Source organism: Diceros bicornis, chromosome 27 (assembly GCF_020826845.1).
Source record: "Diceros bicornis minor isolate mBicDic1 chromosome 27, mDicBic1.mat.cur, whole genome shotgun sequence".
In the NCBI taxonomy this organism is placed as follows: domain Eukaryota; kingdom Metazoa; phylum Chordata; class Mammalia; order Perissodactyla; family Rhinocerotidae; genus Diceros; species Diceros bicornis.
This window is the reverse complement of record NC_080766.1, coordinates 33,231,464-33,246,501: the sequence shown is the minus strand read 5'-3', so window position 1 is coordinate 33,246,501 and position 15,038 is coordinate 33,231,464. Positions and strand designations below refer to the sequence as shown.

The 15,038-nt window shown below is 33.8% G+C and overlaps 1 protein-coding gene across 4 annotated transcripts in view; it reads left to right on the top strand.

Moving 5' to 3' along the window:
* SYNJ1 (synaptojanin 1) overlaps positions 1–15,038 on the top strand; it is a 92,535-nt gene that overhangs the window by 41,892 nt on the left and 35,605 nt on the right. For all 4 annotated transcript variants that reach the window (XM_058523018.1, XM_058523020.1, XM_058523016.1 and 1 more), the window contains exons 10-14: positions 828–909; positions 3,365–3,517; positions 6,129–6,294; positions 11,407–11,598; positions 13,523–13,607. In XM_058523018.1, coding sequence (XP_058379001.1) covers positions 828–909; positions 3,365–3,517; positions 6,129–6,294; positions 11,407–11,598; positions 13,523–13,607 — 678 coding nt within the window. The remainder of the gene's footprint in view (positions 1–827; positions 910–3,364; positions 3,518–6,128; positions 6,295–11,406; positions 11,599–13,522; positions 13,608–15,038) is intronic.

The window sequence follows — 15,038 nt, the reverse complement described above, 5'->3', positions numbered from 1 at the left end:
ACTCTATTATTATCCCCATTCATATTTGAGGAAGTTGAGGCATAGGCTATAACCTGCCCCAAGTCGCATAACTAGGAAGTGTAAAGCTAGGATTCATCTGGCTCCAGGCCTCATGCTGTTATCTCTGAGGCTCTTCTACTTCTCTCTTAAAATTAATGTTTTAATATTTCTTGATTATTAATATTTTATTAATTTTATTAATATTAACATTAATATTTTATTAATTTTATTAACATTAATATTTTAATTATTTCAGTAAGGACTTAATGCAAATAGAAGTAAAAGACATTGGTTATTGTCTGCTTTAGTATAATTTAAATCTTCAGTTTTTGCATAGAAATACAGGAGGAAAGTAAGTATTAAAGATTTAAGTTCAGAATAGGTTAAGGTAAACTTTAGTGAACAAAGCTCAAATTTTTAATTTTTTCAATTTGTATAATATTTAGTATCAGTACCATAGAAATTTTATAGGACAGTCAGTAGAGATAACAGATCTTAGGTTTTTAAAATTCATTCCACAAATATTTGATTAAGTATGTTTAGTTCCTAACTACTGGCCTAATTAAAAATAAGTGGGTGTGGATGGATAGATAGATATGTGATAAAGAAAATATGGCAAGATGTTAACAACTGTAGAATTGAGATGGTGGGTATATATTCACTGTAAAATTATTTCATCTTTTTTGTATATTTAAAAATTGTAATAATAAAAAGTTGAGGGTAGAAAGTGGATGCTACATTTTAATCACCTTAATTTTTCTCAGTTTGTTTTAGCTTTGTTGTTTTTGTTTCAAACTAGCTGTTTAACTTTCCTGAGTTTGTTACAGATGCCAGAGTGGTACAGTTCGAACAAACTGCTTGGATTGTCTTGATAGAACAAATAGTGTGCAGGCATTCCTTGGCTTGGAGGTAAAAAATAAATTAAAATGTGTGTATGTGACTTGTGTCAAATGCCTCTTTCAGTGCTTTTGTAATATTTATGTTTCTCATTAGTTACTTTTCACAAAATGAAGTTATAATTCATTAAAGACATTCTTTACTTCTCTTCCAGTCTTTTTTTTTTTTTTGCCAAAATCCCTTCTCATTGAAATGTTTCCTTTATCTGTTTTAAATATTCTCTTTAGGTGGCTATCTATTTCCCTTTATTGTTCCTTAACTTTCCCTTAAAAAGACTGTTATTTATACTATTCCAATAATTGCTTCTTTTGCCTCTCTTTTGGAAGAAGAAAATATATATGTATATGTATATATTTGGCCTTCATTATCTGTGTTGTCTTTTAAGTGTCTCTTTGGAATTGGGGAGGGTCTGTTTTCAGGTGTACAATCCTACAGGATTATATTTTTGACCGTCTGTTACCCAAAGCACTTGATACGGCATTTTCAAATCGGTAGCTACAAAAAACACGATCAGATGAGAATGCCATTGTTAGTGAGAATGAAAATAAATGAGATTCAACTTCTCTAACCAAGTCTTTGTTTAAAAGTTCTCTTCTTTACCACTCGTCCATCAAATTCAGTCTCAACTATTTGACCAACTGTGTAGTAATGCTCAGCTTTCTGTCTCTCAGTTTATGCAACAGTTGGGTCGCAAGGCTGTGGTGGGTCTTCCTTTAGTTCCATAGGAACTTAGCATAGTTCTCAAATACTAAAAAAAAAGCAGGAGTAGGAAATAGCATGTTCTTAGTTCCTCTAGTTAATGTCCTTAAATTTGGCCAGAGTGTTGGTTAATTAGTTACTCTGCAACTGAAGTTCTTTCAATCTCAAAAGTGAAAGTACAGTATGTAGAATTCTCTGCTACAGAAATGTATTTTTTGCGTAACTAAATTTTACTGTTTTGCCTTTTTTGAAGTCTGTCATTGAGGTTTATCATAATTTATGTGGAAAATATGACAGAGACAGGAAAAGTGAAAGCAGGCATTTGGTCATTTGGATGGAGTTGATCACGTGTTGTTTTGAGTTCTGTTTCTAAGTAACTGAATACATTTACTTAGATTCTGAGAGTAAGCTTATTGAAATACTTGAAAGTCTTCATTAAAAGTAAGACAGGTGTTAGTTTTCAGAATCTTAGCTGATTTTCCACTTTTGGTAGTTAGGTGTGAGAATACTCCCAAATATAGCAGTTGGTTGACTGGCTACAAAATTTACTGGTAAAGTAGGCAAAACCAAACGAGTAGTGAAGACCAGTTTACCCCAATTCCTTGAAGAGAGAGACATAAATGATAAAGGAGATCCTGGGGGCTTATTTTGTTTTATTCTCCATGCTAGCAAAGAACAGCTTTGGTGTAAGTCCCTAGGTAATCAAATAATTTCAGTTTAGGGTTTTTTATATTATTTTAGTTTTTGATCCTTCTGTAATTATAGATAATCTCCATACTTAGAGATAAGTTAAAGGAAAACACAAAAGGGAAGGAGTTAAGTAAAAATGCAAAGCATAGAATATGACTGGATTCCAAATACGAGAAATAGACTAGGTAAGAATGATACATTGCTTTGACTTTGCCCAATTTCAAGGCTAAAATTCATTCAGAGTAAAGACCAGTAACTTTTCTAAACACTTCCGTTGTTATCTGTGATGAAGAAATTGTGGTGGCCCAAAGACCCATAACATAAAAGCTGTCATGACTTTATTCAGAGATATGACTTATTTTTTTAAATTTTGGTGACAGTTCAAGAGCAGCTCTCCTTTTCTCATAATCTTTTGACCTTAAATACCCAAACTTATAGAGCCAAATCCAAAAATTAAAGAAAATTAGTTATTTCTATATATATTTAGATAAACTAGCTAAATATTTTTCTCTGCTCTAATACATATTGTTGAATAATTCTTTTAGGTGAACAAGGTAAACTAGTCTGATTTTTAGGTACATTTCGGTAAGATTAATTTTATCATTTAACCAGAAAGAAGTTCTTGTTATTAAAGGGAATATTAAGTTCCCTGTAAGTTTCGTTGATGTGATATTTACTTTAAAAATTGAAATGGTGGGGGCCGGCCCCCTGACTTAGCGGTTAAGTGCGCGCGCTCTGCTACTGGCGGCCCGGGTTCGGATCCCAGGCGCGCACCAACGCACCGCTTCTCCGGCCATGCTGAGGCTGTGTCCCACATACAGCAACTAGAAGGATGTGCAACTATGACATACAGATATCTACTGGGGCTTTGGGGGAAAAATAAATAAATAAAATTATAAAAAAAAAATTGAAATGGTGGGAAATAATAGTTAGCCTAGTAAACTGTTGTGTTTTCAGAATCCAATCCCACATAGTCCTATAACTATAAATTTTTTGTTTAATTCTGGTAGTTCTTAAAGAGTCATATCACAGTTAATGTACTAATATACTTATAAAAGTTTCTCTTTTGCTGTTTTAGATGCTAGCTAAACAGTTGGAAGCTCTTGGCTTAGCTGAAAAGCCTCAGTTGGTGACTCGCTTTCAAGAGGTTTTTCGGTCAATGTGGTCTGTAAATGGTGATTCAATCAGTAAGATATACGCAGGGACTGGAGCTCTTGAAGGAAAGGCTAAGGTAAATCTAGATCTGTCGTAACATAAAGGATCCTCTTTCTCCTCTCTTCATAAAGCTTTTAAATGGTCTCTTTTTCAATTAATAGGGCTTTTTTTTAGGTATCTGTTTTAGAATTCTGTCTTATTATGCTTATATGTCCTCTTTAACACTTCCTTCTCTAGTGGCTATTGATGATGGAGTGGAGGATAGTTTATTTCCCTAGGTTTGGGGGTATGGCATACTTAGTCGTTTAGTGATAATCCAATAGACATGTATGTGTATTACTTACATTTTTTGTATATGATTTTTCCCTTGCATATCTGTTTTACTTTTTATATTGTTTATTTTGATTATAAATAGGATTTTTTTAAACCATAGTCCTCCTAGTATAGGGTCCTATCTCGTTTGATTTCTGTCCCTAGCACTTGACACAGTGCCTCTGGTTTAATAGATGTGTGATAAATGCTGGATGGACGAATAAATAATTTTATGCAACACCCAGTATGCACCCAACACTATTAGGGCTTGATTGTTAAGTTTTTATTCTTTTACTTATCTTTCCTTGAAAGGAGGCTATCAAAATGTGCGAAAGAAGTGTGAGATATGGACTTAATTATGATTCTGTGCCTCATTACTTTTTAATTGCTGGTATTATCTAGACCACTTTCCAGTCTAGCATTTGGCCCTTATTGAGAGACTTTGGAAGCATACTTGAGATATTTTTCATTATTTTATACACTTGACTTTTTAAGGCTCCTGGCTTCAGTTGAATTTATTAACATTTTAAATCTCTACAACTCCTCATATTACCTTAGGAATAAAAACAAGAACATTTACCACCTTTATAGTTCTCATTCAGCCACTTCAGTATAGCAACTGAAATTCTTTAAAGACCATCCCTCATCTCTAAGTCTTCTTTTAATTTCCAAATCTTCCTCCTTTTCTGTGTCTCATAAAATGCCATTCCTCTGTCTAGAGGTAATGGCCTAAACTGCATAGTTCCTTTTGTTCAACTCATAAAAATAATTTGTATTGACATTTACAAGTATTTAGTTCTTAAACTGTCCCTATTTTTGAAAACCTGAAATTGTTAAACTTTCATTTATTCCTGTTAAATGGAGAACATAATTCTTGCTATTAAAACCTGATTCTCGTACAACTATTGCTTTTATTATTCTTATATGCTTTAAAATATTCTTTTATGTTCTGCCTTTTTGTTTCTGCAGTGACTAGACTATGTACAGAGGTTACATATATTTTTAGTGTCTTTTATCTCTAACATAATAGATAGATATGAAATTTTATATATTAAATATACTAGTCTGAATTGAACTAAAATCTAACGTCTGAACTGCTCTTTCTTTTCCTTTCTCTGGGTTCCTTTTGATTAATTTCCTGATAATGTGAATGGTGAGTGTCTTTTTAAATAATGTCATTTGTGTATGGTAACATATGGAAGGAAATAACATTTTAAGCATCAAATTACTGTTATTTCTTTAAAGAATAAAAAGTACATATTGCAAACTAAAGTTTTTTTCAGAAAGCAAGAGTTTTTTTAATGGTCATTACAGATTTACAGTCATCTAAATCTGTAAGATCAAAATAAATCTTTATGGTAACTAACATGCCTAAGTCAAATTTATGTACATTAAAAGTTATAATCAGGGCCGGCCCCATGGCTTAGCGGTTAAGTGCGCGTGCTCTGCTACTGGCGGCCCGGGTTCGGATCCTGGGCGCGCACCGACGCACTGCTTCTCCGGCCATGCTGAGGCCGCGTCCCACATACAGCAACTAGAAGGATGTGCAACTATGACCTACAACTATCTACTGGGGCTTTGGGGGAGAAAAAGGAGAAGGGTTGGCAATAAATGTAGCTCAGAGCTGGTCTTCCTCAGCAAAAAGAGGAGGATTAGCACGGATGTTAGCTCAGGGCTGATTTTCCTCTCACACACACAAAAATAGTTATAATCAACTCTCCAATGTAGGAATTGGCATAAGTTTATTATTTTTATTATTTATATTTAAATAGGCAATAAAATGACTTAAAATATGCAAATTGTAGTTTACATGTAACATTTATTTTTGAACTATAATTATAAATTTCTTTTTAGATTAGACCTTCATTCTTATGTTCACTTTTAGTTTTAATTAATATAAGTTATTTGGGAGCAATTTTAATTTTATTTTTCTCCTATTAAAGTACTTTGAAGTGTTTCTAAGAACATGTACATACAGTGCATCCTCCTTTATCTCCTGTTTCTCTTCCATCCATCCCGTCTCCAGATCTAAAAGTTACAATGTAAGAAGTAATTTCCTTGTTTTAAATAAGTATATTTCAGTTTATTTCCTTTATAGTAAACGGTTTTAAACATTTACTGGTCTAGATATCATTAGTGGATGCAGTTTTGGCACTCAGCTTTTCCATCTCTTTGTGCAGAGCTGTTATCCAGAAGAGGAGGAGAAACAGTGACATCTCGAGGCATTTTAATCTGATGATTTGCTATTCAAAAAAGAATGATTAGGTCCTTTTTATTATAGTAAAATCACATAAAACTTATTTAAAGTTTCAAAATGCCTACTGAGTAAAAATAATATTTAGAATGAAAGTCCATGCTCCTTTTTCCCCCAACAGGCTGGAAAGTTAAAAGATGGTGCTCGTTCTGTTAGTAGAACTATTCAGAATAACTTCTTTGACAGCTCCAAGCAAGAGGCCATTGATATTTTGCTACTGGGAAATACTCTAAATAGTGATTTGGCTGACAAAGCTCGAGCACTTTTGACTACTGGAAGTTTGCGTGGTATGCATACTTACTTTATATTTTACTTACTTTGTGTTATTTATGTTTCTTCTAAAAGTCCAAGAGGTAAATTAGACTTATATACATAAATAATTTTTAGATTGAGTTGATTAAAATAGTTTTGGAAAGCATTTCTATCAATGTAATTTTTTAAAAATTTCATTCTCCAAAGGAAGTTTCTCTCTTTTAAAATGTTTATATCATCAGTGGTAATATTAAGCCATAAACTGAGGCCCATGCATGTTTTTTGTTATAGATTGTGACTGAGAGGGTGGTGGTTTAATTATTGCTAACTTTATGTAAGGCAGAATTTCATAGAATATTCAGCTAGTACTTTTAGTAGAGCATTCAATAACATAATTATGTAAAAAACAAATGCTTTATTGAAAAAACCAATACCGATATTGGTTATTTTGCTAATCACCACCCCAAGAGTTTGTGTAACTTGGTCTTACCTTTTAATTGCTATTCTTTGAATAAGCATTAAATCATATTAATTTAAAATATTGTTTATTATTGGACACTATTATTCCCAGTTTTAGTATTTAACATAAATATGTGGCTTTCAGGATGGCTCTTTATCTTTCAATGTGTCTTTTATTAAAATCAAAAGAATTTGAACTCATGTCAGTGAGTAGTATCCGGGGAGAACGCAACATTCATTGTAGAAATTAATAAATTAGACTTCCTTAATTCCATGTTTTTCTATTTTAACTTCTCAGCACTCTGAACATTTTTATTTCTTCTGTTATTCCCAAACGAAACCTTTCAGTTTTCCCTGTTCAAGTAGAAAATTGTTTCTCATCGAGTAATGTGCTCTTGGATAATTACTTGGTCCAACAGGTTACCATGGATTCTTTCAGAATTCTGCATGGTGCTGAAGATAGTTAATTACAGTCAGCTCCTCAGGGATCTGGAAGTAGGCTGAGGGGCTGAGACCTACTAACGCTCTAAAAAACAAAATCTGATCTCAGCTGCTGCTTTTAGCGTCAGGTTTTCTTCCTGGCTTCCAATAGTAGAGACTTGACCAATTTGCACCTTATCACCTCTTCCCACCTGTGCCTACTTTAATTAATAAGCAACATTGAAAGTAAGCAATTGAAGAACGAAAAGAAGTGAAGGACGGACCTAAGTGATTCCCAAACTTGATCATCAGTTTTTTAGTTTCTTGCACATCTTACTATATGTAAAATATGCCTTTAAAAAAAGTACAGTCAGTTCTGCTACAATGCTTGTTCTGAGAATGGGAATTTGTTTTAACACGGACACTATATTAGGGAACATTTTGAGTATAATGCCAATTCTTCATTAGTTTATGCATGTTTTCGCCAGCAGTAACACTACGTAAATGCAGAAAACTGCACCCAGCAGAACCGAGAAGGATAGAAATATACAAAACATACATATACATACGCACACACCTCAAACATTGCTCTCCCTCAGTTCACCAGGCGTGTTAGGAGCCATACTGATCCACATCTGATGTTACAACTTTCTGTCCGGTATCAGAGAACCCTTCTTCCGTTGCTCACAATTACTCACAAGCTGCAGCCCTCCTGATGCCCATTTCTACAAGCAAACTTCAGGTCTTTTTCAAGAGGAAGAGCCATATTTAAGGAGTATCCATACATTTCTTAACCATTTAACATGTGTAAAACTCTGCTACTGTTTTTATTAGGTTCCTCTCTTTTTTGGTGTGTCGCTGCTCAAGTTTTTGATTGTTGGGCCCTAACCCGATTTTTCTCATAAGCCCTGTGTCTGTGGGAATTTGCACCATTTTGCATAGCATGGTGATTTTTTTCGAATGGATATGTTTTGTTATAACTGAACTGATTGTACTTATCAACTGGTAAGTCCCAGAAAGAATACCACAAAGCGTATATTATATTATATGGTAGTGTCTTCCATATGTCAGTATCCTCCAGCCTTTTAGGTTTTCAGATTCATATTCTCCCTCACAAGTATGTGCACATGCTCACACATACACACACACACATATGGAGCAGCCTGAAAAGCAGGTCTAGAACCTTCTGATTGTGAAACTCTGGACATCGCTGAGTCACTGTAGGATTTTTCTTAGATGCAGAGGGTTTGCCTCAGTTATTGTCATTTATTTTTAATCTTTGGTATCCTATAGCCATCCAAAACAATAAGTCATGAAATTGACTTAAAAGAAAAAAGTGTCATAACACTCGAGATTTTAACTGTAACTTGCTGTTATACTAATGATTCTTTGTTTTCTTCTTGATGCTGTCCATAGTTTCTGAACAGACATTACAGTCAGGTACAGTATAGAAAATCAATCTATAAATAAAAGCAACTTTTTCTTTATTTTTTTAAAGTTGATTTTGTAAATAAATGAAGCCATAAATAGATGGAAACTTTCTCTGTTTTGCCCTCAAATTCTAACAGGATGAATTGATACCTTGTTTCAATCTGAGAAAAAAATTTTAAGTTTGAGAAAACTATTTCATTTAGAAGAAAATACATAGTGCTCTTTGTCTTCCTGTAGCAAATGCTTAATTCCAATTAAATATAGGTCATCTAGTTTTAATTTTACTTTTGTATTTCATTGAACAAACATTATTAGTGTTATACCTTACTCTTGATAAGCTAATGGAAAAAACCCAGATGTGACTGTTTTACATTAATTTCAGAGTACTATCTGTGATATTTATGACTGCTCAACAGGGTTTCTCACACATAATACTTGAAAAGGCATTGACTCATTTCCTTATATTGTGGATGAAGTATTTCCTGTAACTATAAGACCTCCACTAAAATATGATCTGAAATCATTTAAAAAGCATTAAGATTGCTAACAAAGTTAGAAGAGTTAATGTATAAGACTTAAAGGTCGTTAGTTTTCCTGCCTTTCCTATTCATAGGGATCTCATGCTTTCATTCTCTGAACAAGATTTATGGTCTTGTCTTTAATCATGAACCTGTGCCAAAAGGAACAAAAGTTAAACTCTTGCCAGACATTTAGCCAAAAAAGATCTTTTCTTCCCTTCGCTTAAGATTTGGTGTCACTTAAGATTTGTTTTGCATAGTTATTATTCTGAATATTTTGAGAAACTATTGGTTATTTTTTTGAGAAGGATGGAGAAAGAGAGCACCTGGATATATTTTTGAGTTTTGTAATAAAATCCATTTTCTGAAATGATACGCTGTTTAGAGACAGACATCTGTTTGAACATAGACTCATTTCTTCCTGCACATTAAGATGCCAGCCAATTAAGAATAAACTAGTAATTTTTAAAACTTTTTACTCCATTTATAAACTGACTTTATTTGATCACACAACGTGGCGACATGTTTTTGTTCACACAGTTCGTTATTTATCTTGCTGAATATTTTAAGCTGTTAAATCATTATAGAACTTGTGTTTTGATGAGAAAGAATTGCAGAAGCTGTTTTCATAGTAGTAAGAGTTACAACTTCAATTATAAAGACCAGTGATAAACCAGAGTAATAGAGAATTATTCTTTATCTAGGTGCAGCCATCTTTCAATTAACCATACCAACAGGCCAGAACATATAATCTGCTTTCATTACCACCAATACCTCTATATAAGGAATTAAATCAAATAGCAAGAGGGCTAGAAATCTGCATATCTGCCCTGGGAACAATGTGAATAGTCTTATCATCTCAGTCAGCAGTTCTTTCAGCAGATTTGCAGATCAAAACTATTTTCATGATGATAGTAAGATGTTATTTGCCTTTTTCACTCTCATTCTCTCACAGACTGCTGTATCTTGATATCATAAAATAAATAATATCCTAATAAAATAAGATCATGTGGTGAAAAGTGAGAATCATTTTGATTTCCCTTTCCTCTTGCCAGTTAACTGCCAATTAAGTGCATATTCTCTGTCAATTAAGTGCATATTCTCTGTTTTTAGATTAAGGTCCAGTTAAGGTTCTATCCACTTTAAATGCTGAGACTTTAACTTAACCAAACTGAAATGTGGTTTAGAAGGAAGAAAGATAGGTGGTGGTTAAAAAATATGCAGGAAAGAGATTGAAGATTTAAAATGTATGGAACAGTCATCCATTTAACAGTTATTTATTGAGCACTTACTATGTACCAGACACTCCTCTAGTCACTAGGGATAGTGCACTAAACAAACTAGACCAACATTTCTGTCCTCATGAGCTTCCATTCTTGTGAGGGGAGACAGTTACAGGATGGATAAATAAATAAAATACATAGTTTATAAATGGTGATCAATGCTATAGAGAAAAATTAAGTAGGGGATATGGAAGGTTAGGGGCAGAATGCAGTTTTAAATAAGGCAGTCAGGGAAAGCCTCACTGGAAAGTAAAGACCTGAAGGAAGTGAGGGAAGAGTATTGCAGGTAGTGGAAACAACCACTGCAAAGGCCCTGTGGTGGGAGCCGGCCTGGCATCTTTTTGAAGCAGCAGCGAGTCCAGTGGCTGAGCAGTGAGTGAACAGGGAAGGGGCAACAGATAAGGCAGAAAGGCCACGCAAGTTGTTTAGGGCCTTGTAGACCATTGTTAAGGGCTTTGGCTTCTACTCTGAGTGAGATGGGAAGCATTTAGTAGTGACTTCATTCTCTAACATGTCATTATCATCCATAATTTGTGTTTTTGTCAGGAAGCCATTACTCATCAAACCACCTGCCAGTAGCTAGAATCTTAAATGGAAGTATTCTTAAATGTTTTTGTTTGCGGAGAAATAAAATTTATCTTTTTACCAGTCACGGAATGAAAGTTGTATGAAAGTGAATTGCTATATTCCTAAAAATGTATAGTCTCTAATTTAGTACATTATAAATTAATGTACCATTTCATTGAAACAGGACTGTTTTTCTCCATGTTTTATGTAGCTGCAATAATTTTCTAATAGCTTTTTTACTTTGGCTATTCTATTTAATTTTTTTTTTTTTTTAAGTTGTGTTGGTTAATTGCTTTGTGCTGGGCTTTGTGTTCAAGGCTGATCTCTTTTTGTGCCTGTGCATGTATCTTATGTTTGTTTGTGCTTAGGATGATAATAGTACTTTCCAGACGTCGTTTCTCAATTATGAAAATCAATTTTTATAAGTGGTTTAATGCAGCTAAAATTGTTTTATTTTGTTTTTGATTAGCATCCTCTAGAGTACTAAAGAGCATGTGTGAGAATTTCTACAAGTATTCAAAGCCCAAGAAAATTCGAGTATGTGTTGGAACGTGGAATGTAAATGGTGGGAAGCAGTTTCGCAGTATAGCTTTTAGGAATCAGACACTCACTGACTGGCTTCTTGATGCACCCAAGTTAGCTGGCATCCTGGAGTTTCAAGGTTGGCTTTTTATAATATGGAATTAATTAATCCTGGCTGTGATTTATTATCTAGACAACAAATGTAGCACTTCACAATATACATTACTTTATAAAGGAAACTTAGATTTATAAATTTGAAAGGCCAGCATTTTTATAGATCAGATCTATTAAAATCTTACCTCTTTTTTATTGCTATACTTTTATTTTCTACTTCGTAAGAAAACATAATGGTAAAATAAAAAATTTTTTTCTTTGGTATTTGATTCTCAGGAAATAGGATCCATACATAAACAGCTATCTTTAAAAGGTAACCACACATGTAAGAAAAACTAATTCTGTTTTTATTCTTTAAAACTGACACAAAGTAAGCTTATTTTGTAATTGATAATTTTCAAACCTAGTATGTCCCATTTTTTAAATCTAGTTAGTTAAATCTTTTTAGTTACTAAGATAAGAAATATTCAGGGTAGATCATGAGTGATCTTACAGTACTTGCTGTAACGTGTGTTGGCACTTTATAACTTAACAGTACTGATTTATCCTTGTAAAAACATGGTTGTCATTCAGTTTGGGTATTCTGCCACAAAGGTCTTAATAGCCAGAATCAAACATTAAGCTGAGGATGCTTTTATTAAGACTTTTATTAGAATCATGAATCTGAAGACTTCTTTTTTTAAGTCAACTTAATTCCTTTTTAAAATGGTGCACATTTACCAAGTATTATATATGAAGGTGATGTTCATAGGAAATAGTGTGAGATACAAATTTTCCTTTTCTATTTGTCTTTAATCAGCCACATCTTAATCCCTGGGATTTTCCCCAAATTTATATTAAAATGCCCCTTTTCACTTACGTTGAACCGAACTTGAAATTGTAGTTGTAATAATAATCATGATAATCATAAAATAACAGCTGACACTACAATTCTAAGTACTTTACATCTATTCATTTAATCCTTATAGTAGACCTACTACACAGACACTGTTTTTATTCCAATTTCACGGATGAAGAAACCAAGAGACAGTAAGGAGATAACCCGCCAAGGTCGTGGAGCTAGTAGTGGCAAGGCCAGGATTTGAACTCAGGCAGTGTGGTTTCAGAGTCATTGTGCCATACTGCATTTTATGTCTGAACTTGCTCAAGTTACTTAGGTTCTCCAAAGCCTCAGTTTTCTGTCTGTAAATAAAAGGCAAAAATAAGCTGTCTCACATAAGATGTTTGTGTGGTAAATGAGATGAAGCATGTATAAGCCTTGCACAGGATCGCAGTCAATAAATATTTTTTTATTTCTCAGTGTTAGTTTGTAGTATTTATAGGCTCTTTCTAGCTATTTATCCTCATATCTGAATACTTGGGCCACCCAAAGTACCCCTGAGCTGCTTATCTTAAGCAGCTTCTGTTCTTTTCGTCCTTGTCAGCTATGAGAGAGCTGATGGCTGGAACAGAGGGGTATGTCTTAACCCCTGAATCTCGTCCAATTTTCTTCCACCCAGGAAATAGAAAAAAGGTCAAGCCTGAGGTTTTCAAATTTGAATGTGAAAAATCTCCCCCAACTGTTATCTGTTTGAAATAGTTTCTCAACCACTTTATTGTTTGTGCCTTTTCTGAAGAATGCCTTTACCTTCTCCAGTTTTGGTTCACTTTAGGCTTTGAGAAGTGGCTTGTTTCTCTGCTGTCCATGGTACAAAGTTTAGCAAGAGTTCTGAGAAATCATTTTGAAAAAGTGATTTCTGGAAGGACTTAAGGATCTTCAAGAATGGCAATCTTAAAGAAGCAAACTTAGCACATCTGAATAGAAAGTAAATTTAAAGTAATTTGGTTGAACTTAAAACATAAAAATGGGCTTTTATGAAATCTGGTGTTGATCTTAGTTGTGCTTGGGGGAGTTGCCATTTGACTCAGGCTATTATTTTAAAAGTCTTTTCTTGAATGCTTAATTGTAGATAAAAGAAGTAAGCCAACTGATATATTTGCCATTGGTTTTGAAGAAATGGTAGAGTTGAATGCTGGAAACATTGTGAATGCAAGGTAAGCCAGTAAGGTAACACATGGGAAAATTTTCTAGTTGAGGGACATGGAGGGCAGATAACTAGGTAGTTGTTACAGGATAGATTGAGATGATATATATAAAAGTGCTTTTTAAACTGTAAAATAACAGTTCTCAAAGTTTTTGGTTTCAAGATCTTTATGTGGTCTTAAAAATATTGAAAAATCTTGGGACTGGCCCCATGGCTTAACGGTTAAGTGCACGCGCTCCACTACTGGCAGCCCGGGTTTGGATCCCGGGCGTGCACTGACGCACTGCTTGTCCAGCCATGCTGAGGCAGCGTCCCACATACAGCAACTAGAAGGGTGTGCAACTATGACATACAACTATCTACTGGGGCTTTGGGGAGAAAAAGGGACAAAAAGGAGGAGGATTGGCAATAGATGTTAGCTCAGGGCCAGTCTTCCTCAGCAAAAAGAGGAGGATTGGCATGGATGTTAGCTCAGGGCTGATCTTCCTCACACACAGAAAAAACCAAAAAACAAAAATTTTGAAAGATCTTAAAGAACTTTTGTTTATGTGGGTTATATCTCTTGATATTTGTCACATTAGAAATTAAAAATGAAAATTTTAAAACATTAATTCATTAAAAAATAACAAGCCCATTATGTGTTAACATAAATAACACATTTTTTTCTGAAAAGTAACTATTTTCCAAAGCAAAAATTTACTGATAAGAATGACATTGTTTTGTAGTTTTGCAAATCTCAATATCTGGTTTAAGACAGCTGCATTCTCACATCTACTGCATTAATCTGTTGCAGTCTGTTGTTTTGGTTGAAGTATATGAAGAAAATCACATAAATATGTAGTTGGAAATGGAGATATTTTAATAGCCTTTTCAGATCATTACTTCTCTGATACTATACCAAAACTCAACAAATAGTAGTTTCTTAAAGGTTAGTTGCAATGTGCAATCTGAAACCATAGCAATCTGAACTTGTGCTCTATTAGACTAAAATTCAATGGTCTTTTACCCTTGCATTATTTTTAAACATCAGGTATTGATCATTTGGAAAATATGAGTTTACTAAGTTATGTAGATCTTCCAAATTTTGACACATTTCGTTATATAATATCAAAACATCATATTGGTTAATATTATCACTGATCTTATCGGTAGCTTCTTCAAGTATTTGGAAGCTGTCAAGATAACAGTAGCAGATACAAGTTTTCCAAAATTCTCATTTTTGCTTGAAAACTCAAATTTTGTCATTGGCAATAAATACTGTTGGTTGTTTGCTTTGAAAACACAGGCTTGGTTGAAAAAAATGTTTGCCAAATAACCTAAATTTGAGCAACCATAGTCTGTCTGTCATTAGTTCTTTCAAGTAAAAATTGTATTCCATGAAAAAAGTGGCAGTTTAGCTCTCAACTCAAACCATCTAGTGCTTTTCGACCATCATGTGTAC